The 9,334-nt window shown below is 40.0% G+C and overlaps 1 protein-coding gene across 1 annotated transcript; it reads left to right on the plus strand.

The window, feature by feature from the left end:
* The first annotated feature begins 1,231 nt into the window (after positions 1 to 1,231).
* On the plus strand, positions 1,232 to 8,656 carry TMCO2 (transmembrane and coiled-coil domains 2). Its single transcript, XM_058553792.1, has 2 exons — positions 1,232 to 6,046; positions 8,069 to 8,656. Exons 1-2 carry the CDS (start codon positions 5,810 to 5,812, stop codon positions 8,381 to 8,383), a joined length of 552 nt encoding a protein of 183 aa, XP_058409775.1. The 5' UTR covers positions 1,232 to 5,809; the 3' UTR covers positions 8,384 to 8,656.
* Positions 8,657 to 9,334: the final 678 nt, after the last annotated feature.

Raw genomic sequence — 9,334 nt, forward strand, 5'->3', positions numbered from 1 at the left:
TCAGAGGTATGAAGTCATGTTTCCAGGGAACTACAAATAATTTGATAGGCTGGCAGTAAAAGGGGCACCTTGGGGTCGATGAGATTATTGTAGATATAAATGGGCAGGAACCGAACCGTGAAGTAAGTTCAAACTCCTTAGTTTGGAACTAAGTCCATAGGCAGCTGAGAGCCTTTGAAGGATTTTAAACAAAATAACGATAATATATAGATCACTTGAGTGTGATTTGAGGGGTAGAGAATGGAAACAGTAGATAATGACTGTTGAAGTAATTGAGGCAAACTTGGTGAGAGTCTGTACTGACAGTTGCAGCAGAGGGACGAGTAGATGAAATTAAGAACTTTAAAGCGGATTGTTGGGCCTTGGAGGGTGAAAAAAAAAACCTTTTGAGGAAAACTTCAAGATTCGTAGTGATACAACCAATTATGGTGAGAATACAAAAGAAAGGAATGAGTTCTGGGGAAGAGGGTGGAAAGCCAAGATGAGTTTGGTTTTTGGGTGTATTGAGTTTCAGTGGACTGTGGGACATCCATGTCTAATGACAAGGAAAGCCCTATGTTTTTAAAAATACAGCAGCTTTATTCTCTGTTCCTTGTGACGTTTTCAGCCACTTTCATTAGCTAGCAATGAAATGACTCAAGAGACTCCTAACATCCCTTTCTTATGCCTGTGGTTAGGATTTTAAGACCATTTCTCTGACCCTTAAACCTTGTTTCCTTGTTTTGTCTGCTCTGCAGGACTTTCATTCTGCCAGCTTCTCACCCTAAGAGTCTGAAGCACCCCCATACACAAGTTGTTTCTTGGCTCAGATTTCACTAGGTAACAGAAGATTCTTAAATAAGAATCTGTTGAAAGAAAAGGTGGCAGAAACAGTGGAACATCTTAGAGGCTGAGGCCACTACTGACTCCTTGGGATCTTGAGCTAATTTCTTCTGGGGGCTTCAGTTTCCTCACTTATAAAGTGAGGCAGTATAGGGCCCACCCCATGGCGTAGTGGTTCAGTGCGCGTGCTCCGCTGCTGGCGGCCGGGGTTCGGATCCCGGGCGTGCACCGAGGCACCGCATGTCAGGCCATGCTGTGGCCGCGTCCCATATAAAGTGGAGGAAGATGGGCACAGATGTTAGCCCAGGGCCAGTCTTCCTCAACCAAAAAAGAGAGGAGGATTGGCATAGATGTTAGCTCAGGGCTGATCTTCCTCACAAAAAAAAAAAAAGTGAAGCAGTATAGGTGATATCTCGAAAGGTCCTTTTCTGTGATCTGAGCATGAGAAAGAACTAGTGGCCTCATTTTTTAAGTTCCTTAGAATGGAGATTTTTAGCCCAGAAAAAGAGAAAGCTGCAGTATGTTTAAGACTGAACTATATCCATTCAACCACTCCCAGCTTCTAACCCCCTAGAAGGACCAAGTGAGTCCATTTGCAGTGGAATGAAACCCTAATTTTTAGAACCAAATTGAAAGTTTGTTTCAACTACAGGCCTAAATGGTTGATCCTAAGATCATTTTTCTATTCTAGTTGGAGCATCTTGCTTCATTTGATCTTTATTGAAGACAGTTTTATGTTAAAACCAGTGTGTGTGATTATATGATAATATGGAACGTCAAAGGGTTATTTTTGAAGTTTTAGTACTCATTTTTACTTGATGTCTTTTTGAGATTTGTCCCAACCCTGGCACAGACCTGGAGGCATTGACTTTGTTTTCAAAGCATTTTTCAGTTCAAGAATGCCCCTTAAAATGATAGGTAGAAATAGAGAGTGCCAAACACTCATTCTTCCCTTTTATCCAGAATTCTCTTGCTTCACTGTTTCCCCATGTTCATGAGCACATGGGTGAAAGACGGTGGGGAACGATGGAGAAGAAAGTTTTTGATTAGGCTTCCTGGGAATTCCATCCTCAGCCTATCCTCTGTCAGTTCCAGGCTGCCTACTTCTGAGCTGCACTGCCAAGGACATAGTCATTGGAGGACAGAGTTGTTAACCATATACTTAAGTACACGCATATTTAAAGACAATTCCAGCTGCTTTGGGAGGTAAAAATATCAAAGTAAATTTGTCAAAGCATCTGCCATCGTTGAGCTGTAATGTGAGGGCTAGGGCAGCTTAAACACTGTTAAAGTGTGGCAGTGGGCCAGCATCATGGACATCACCTGGGAGCTTGTTAGAAATGTAGAATGTCAGGCCCCACTCCAGACCTTCTGGACCAGAATCTGCATTTTAGTAAGATCTCCAGATGATTCATAGACAAGTTCTAGCAGCAGTGGACTAGAATACAAAGTGGGAAGTGCTGTGAGAATTCAGGATAATTACACTTTTTTTTTAGCTCTTTACATAAAATCATGTTGAATTTTCATAACTCCATGAAGTAGGTACTGATAGTATCCTAATTTGACAGATAAAAACTTAAGATAGAGATGAAGTATCTTGCCTAGCTGATAAAAGCTAGGAAGAGGTGGAGTCCAGTTTCCAATCTCTTCTGACTGGAAGACTATCAAGGAGGGGAACTTAATGTGAAGGAAGAAAGATGGAAAGTTGCAGATGGTATTTAAAGTACCAAAAATAGCACAGTTCAGTGATTAAACCGAGTGTATTGTTTGTGAAAGTGAATAGTGAGAAAGTTTGAAGTGTAGGTAAAAGTCAGGTCATGCAGATCCAACTCCACCCATACATCCAGTGTTGACATTTCCTCATTTGAGAAAGATGGAAAACTGGTGCATGTTGTTTCTCTGAATAACGTGACCTATGAAAAAGTCCATTTTTCTTTCTGAAAGAAACTTCTACAAGTCAGACAAGTTGCTCAATCCCCTCTCCACCCCACAGGAGACTGATGCCTCCTGGCTTTATACTACTGATTCAGGAGCAAAGCCGTCTCTTACGTAAAGCTGAGTTTAGAAAGAGTGGCCCACTCTACTCTGACCTGCTTGGTCTACACCTGCATTTGGAGGTCTGAACCACTTTGAGGAAGGTAACCAGGATAGTCACGTAATTTAAAAACCCGTCAACCTATATTTGGCAGGTTTAGCCTGGAAAAGAAGACAAGGAGGCACAGAAAAGCTATAGCTAAATATTTACTAAGCACATACCATCTGCTAGCTCCTGGGGATAAGAGTGTTGAACATGACACAGTAAGTTTCCTGCATTATGGAGATTAGAGTCCAGTAAGGAAGACAGACATTAAACAAAACCCTGCAAATAATTAGTTAAATGAAAGTGCTGCAAAAGAAGCTCTGTGAGGGAACCAAAAAAGAGGACAGGAAAAGCTTCCTTGAGGAGGCCATGTTTAAGCTGAAACCTGAAGAATCAATAGGAATTAGCCAGACAGGATAATCCAATTATGTGCTGAGGCTTTGAGGTGCAACAGCTTGTTGTGTGAGTGACATTGACAAGTCTAGTATAGCTAGAGTTGAGAGAATAAATGGGAAAGGGAAAGGAGAGAAGGTTGGATAGATAAGCAAGAACCAGGTATTTTAGTGCCTTGTAACCATGTTTTAGATTGTGAATTGTGTTTGAAAGGCAATGAAGAACCTATTGAAGGCTTGAAAGTAGGCGTTGCATAAGTCGTAAGTTGCAGTGCATAAGTCAAAAAGTCCTAATAGGGCATGATGTGGAAGATTACTGAGTGAAAGTGACTGTGATGTCTGGCTGGATGGATAGATGGATGGATGACACCATCTAAAGGTGAGCTGAGATGCCTTCCATAGTGAGAAATTTATCATTGGAGGTGTTCAGGTGTCCAAGAGGGGAGTCAAACAATAAATGGATTTTTTGGACTAGATTCTCTTTGAAGCACCTTATACTAGTGAGATTTACAATACCTTGTATTTGGTTATAAATGTCACCACAAATAATCGTTGTCCTTATCTGTATGTGTAGCATGGTTCTTTTACACAAATTATCGAATTCTCATTACAGCTCTAGAAGGTAGGAATTACTCCCACTTTATAAATGAAGATATTGAGCCTCAGCTCAAGTAACTTGCCCAAAATAACAAGGTTAGCAAATAGTCAAATAGCCAAAACCCAGGTCCATTCTTCTCCCGAAAGCCTATCCTCTTTACACCTACTCTATAAAGCTTCTGTACAAACAAGTACACAAATATGGTAATGGGCACTTGATGAATAAACAGTTTAGGCTATAAAGATATTTGGAATTCTAGAGGACTTTTCATTCACTTAAAAATTAATACCTGGTATGTGCCAAGCACTAGGGGTACAGCAGTCAAAATGGACATGGTCCCTGTCTTCCTTGAGTTTACAATAGTCAGAGAAGACATATTAAAACAAAATTGCACAAATAACTAATAGTTTTAAGTGCTTTGAAAGTAAAGTATAAGGTGCCATGTAACAGGGGGATCTAATCTAGTGCAGGGAGTTGGGTAATGATTCAGTTGTCATAACCCTATCTTTCTCCAAAAAGTTTCTGGTTACCATTCTTTAATGGTTTCTGACCTATGTTTAACCTGTTATAGTCAAATCCCAAGTCTTCTCTGAGTAACTTTTATTCCTTGCTGGAAAGGATTCTGGCTCTGGTCAGTCACTAGCAGACTATGAGTTTAACATCAATAGCAGTCATTCCTAAATCAGTAGGTCATTTCAGCCTGACATAGTACTATATATTTCCAGACTACATTTTCTGATGTGTCTCTAACGTGTCAAGCAATTTGCCATCCTCCCCTTTCTGTAGGAACAAAGCAGTAATTTCTTTTCCCCCAAGCTTCCCAATTCATGTTCTTTCTCTCAGTTAACCAGAATGAACAAGCTGGAATAGCATCAGACAATATTTTTCTAAAAATTATTTGTCATAACTGGCCCTTATTGTGCCCTTCCCCTCTTATTGGTGCAAACCCTCTTGAATTCTTGCTATCTTTGTAACTGATCTCACTATTTATACACTGGTGTGTGAACTATCTTTTTTTCATGTAAGCTTTGGGGAACAGATCATACATTTTGTATTTTCCTTGCTGAGTAGATAGGTACTAGTCAGCAAACAATTGATTTGATAACATATCATAGAAGTTATGGTGCAGCTTGCTACTGGTTACAAAGTGCTTAGAAAATTATACCATTTGTTCCTAATATAAACCTTGTGAAGGAGGTGGAATCCTCATCTGTAAAAAGATGTGCAAAATAAGGCTCAAATATGTTAAAAGCCTTCCCAAATCACAGTTTCTAAACAAGAGTGACATGAAAAAAGGGAATGCTACAAAATGATCCATTGATAACGTCGCTCCACATTTAGCAAGTAAACCAACTATTCACCCTTTAGGAAAGCCCTCTTTAAATCCTATCTCTTCAAATCTCCACTGAACTTCAATTTTCTCATTTGTTACGTGAAAATAATTGGTGTCCATTCCATGGATTGTTGGAAATGTTTTATATCTTCACTGTCCAAGAGGGTAACCACTAGAGTAACGTGCGGCTACTTAAATTTATAAGTAAAGTGTAAAATTCAGTTCCTCAGCCACACATCCACACTTCAACTGACTAGTAGTTACCACATTGGACAGAGCAGACATAGAACATTTCCATCATTGCAGAAAGTTCTATTGGACAGTGCTGTGCTAGAGCTAGGACTTGCCAAAGATCAGAGAAAGCAGTATGACTGAACTGAAAACCCAGGCGAGTGCCTGGTGGTTTTGAGTGAGCAAGTTCAGTGGGTGAGTGGGGAGCAAGCTGACCTTTGGAACAGTGACATCACAAAGCACAACTCACAGTGGCTCCAGAACACCTGGGCTCCCAGGCTACTCTCCCTAACTCATATCTAGGTTCCTGAAGCCTCTGCACATGTAGTTTCTGGAGCTGCTGTCTTATTAAAATGTCAACATCTTCATCTTCTATCTGGAACACCATCATAGATTATCTCTCTCTGGGCTCGATATGGAATTGGCTACAAGCAACTCTTCTGGGAGAGACTAGTGTGCCTCAGCAAACAAATTTGGGGCCACTAGATAATCTTGCTCCAGCTGTGCAAGTTATCCTGGGGATTTCCTTTTTGATTTTGTTGGGAGTAGGAGTATATGCCTTATGGAAACAAAGTGTTCGATCAATTCAGGTTATACTCTTTTTGTTACAGAGAAATTTAAATAATTATAAATTGAAATATGATTAGTTCTCTCCCATATTACTGCCACAGTTTTAAGACCATCAGATGAACAAGAGTGGACCCTTGTCTCTGAAGTTGGTTGAAACTAGGCTATCCTTAAAAACTTTCACAAATTAGATTTTGAGCATAAAAATCCTCTTTCTCACAATGGTCTTGGCTTGTCTTACAATAAAATAGATCAAACAAGCTCATAATCTGAGAAGGCAGCCTTACCCCCAAATTTATTTAATCACTTATTCATCTTTAAGTGTCTACTATGTGCCAGACGCCACGTAGGGTACCGTTTATAGAAGTATAACTGGGATCTTGGTTTTGGCCTATCTGTTCTTACTGTGCGATTGCTCTGTAACTGATGAGGAAGCATGTACATCCATGTAGTCATCATGATGTTTTTGTTATTTCCTTGTTTTAACAAGATAGGGCTCTGTAAATATACAGGGGCTCTTTTTGGGGATAGAAGTATCATTGGCTGGGATTATGAGAAACACTTAGGATTTTACATCTGTTTAATCACGCATAATAATACCTGTATTTACAGTATAGTCAAAACGCTTTGAGAATCCCAACAATTCCATGAAATAGATAGAGGTTATTTTCATATGACAAAGAAACAGGTGCATTGAGGTTTAGTGGAAATTTAAAGAGGATTTAAAGGGGACTTTCTTAAAGAGTGACTGGTTTACTTGGTAAATGCTGAGAGAAGTTATTACTGGATCATTTTGTAGCATTCACTTATTTTCATATGTCATTACTGTTGAGGAATCAGTCACATGCATTCTCTTAACCTCTGAAAACTCCTCATGGTAGGCAGGGCAGGGATTATCATCTCCATTTTGTAGGTGAGGGAACTTGGTTATCACCTACCCAAGTTGACATAGATTGTAAAAGGTGATAAAAGCTGAGATTTGAACCCAATTTTTAGGATTCCAAATTCAATTCTTCTCCAAAATCTCACTTGATATAATCCGACAGACCTATATCCCCAACAGGGGGATATGTGTGCATTATACACAGATTTCAGTTAGCTAATAGAAGAATATAAGGCAAAAAAAACAAACTCTTACCTATAATTCTGGGTTCTGCCCTTGTTTGGTTAATGTTTAGCTCAATGAGAAAGATGAATTCACAGCATTCTGGAAAACTTGGCCAAGAAAAAGAGGTCGTATAACGAGTGGTTAATAGCATGGGCTCTGGGATCGGACTCCTGGGGCTTAAATCTTGATTTTATGACTTGCTGTGTAACCTGAGAGCAATCACTTACCCTCTAAACCCCAGTTTCCTTATCTGTAAGATGGGTTTGCTAACAGTGCCTTCCTCAGGGTTCTTGTGAGGATTAAAGGAGATATTGTATGTATAAAGCTTAGCACATAATAAGTACTCAATAAGCAGTGCCAGTTATTATAATAAGAAAAAAAAGATGATTAGGTTTTTTTCCTTATCCTGGCAGGAGTCTATCCTATTCATTAAAAAATTTTTTTCCCATGACCAGGAAATCCAGTTTTTCAGACCACTGTGTCCTGAGAGAATATACATGGAAGTCAGAATTCCTGGATTCCAGTCCTGGCTCTACCATTTCCAAGTATATGACGTTAGACAACCACAGAGTCCAAACTGGAAAATATCTAAATGGTTATCCAGTTCTGTTTTTTCTACATAAATAGGTCATGCATAGGCAAGGAAACTCCTAGCACAGAGCCCAGCATGTGGCAAACTTTCAGCAAATGGTATCTATTATTATAGTCTTTATTAATTAAATGCAAATAATAATCCCTGACCTGCCTCCCACTCCATTTTGTGGTGAAGATCAAAAAACGAAATAGGTGTAAAGATGTTTTGTTCAATGGAAGGGTTGGCACAGGGATGAGGGATTATTGTTACTATTAGGTTTTCATTTTATTTTGCATCTATAGTAAGCTGTGGCATTTAACATGGATAAACAAGTAACATTCAACTTCTGTTGTTTTATTTTAGAAAATATTGTTGTTTGTAATCACACTCTACAAACTTTACAAGAAGGGCTCAGATTTTTTTCAGGCTTTGCTGGTCAACCCAGAAGGGAATGTTCTCCCACTTCAAGACAATAATCTCTTCCTGTCCTTGGGTCTGCAAGAGAAAATTTTGAAAAAACTTCAGACGGTGGAAACCAAAGTGAAGGACCTGGAGGGGATGATCAGTTCCCAAATACCTGCCACGAAGAGGGATTGCTCCTCTGAGCCCTACTGCAGCTGCTCTGACTGCCAGAGTCCCTTGCCCACATCAGGGTTTACTTCCACATCTGAAATGTGATGGACTCCAACCTTTTCCAGAAGAGTACTGTTTCCCTCATGTGTGCGGTGGTGTATCAATAAAGACAGACAACTATATTGAAATTACCCTGCAAGGACTGGCTGTCTATTCAGTAGGGCCCAGCTTCTACTTGTGTGTGTGGTGGTGTAATGTGGGGTATAGTGGTGGTTAAAAATGTCTCTGATATTGTGGTGCCCACTCAGTAGGCTGGAGACCATAAGCAGCCATATAGGAAAGGCTAGCCAAACTGGAATCCATGGGAGTGGGAAAAGAAGGGAGAGTGGTCAGGGATATGACCTTGAGCTCCATGTTGAAAACGTTGGATTGGATATAATAAAAACAGCAAGAAAGTGCTGTTTAAGGGCAATGCTGTGAACTGTCCTATACAGGTAGGCTGGCCCTTGTGCTGATCTTTGGCCTAAAGGTAAATACTGTATGTAGCCTAGGAGTCTCCCTGCATTAATTACTCAGAAATGGGCAAGGGTGAGGGTGGACATAAAGGAGACTGTTTAATTTTATCCAACTTTTACTGATACTCTGTGCTAAGCACTGTGATAATCCTTGGGAATCTGTCCTGAGTGTTTCAGGAGCACTCAGTTTGGCTGGTTGGACAGGTAATTTCAGAACAAGGAATTATAATACAGTGGAGTCATATCATCTTGAACTTAGGTGAATTCTCCTCATGTGAATCCCAGCTTGGCAGGGGGCAAAGAAGAGAAGGAGGCACCTACCTGCTGTTCCACTCAATGAGTGTGTACTCTGATGAGAAAGATGGCCTACTGGGGAGAAGGTTGTAGATGGTCCCTTCAGTCTCAGATTCCACAAGCCTTATAGTGTATGCATTTTTGCCACAATGAAGGTGTTTACGGTCATCGAAACACTTTGTAACTTTCTGACACCTAAATGAAAATATTTCATTTGGTGTGCAAATAAATAGTGATTTATTGCCAT

This window comes from Diceros bicornis, chromosome 13, assembly GCF_020826845.1.
Source record: "Diceros bicornis minor isolate mBicDic1 chromosome 13, mDicBic1.mat.cur, whole genome shotgun sequence".
NCBI lineage: Eukaryota > Metazoa > Chordata > Mammalia > Perissodactyla > Rhinocerotidae > Diceros > Diceros bicornis.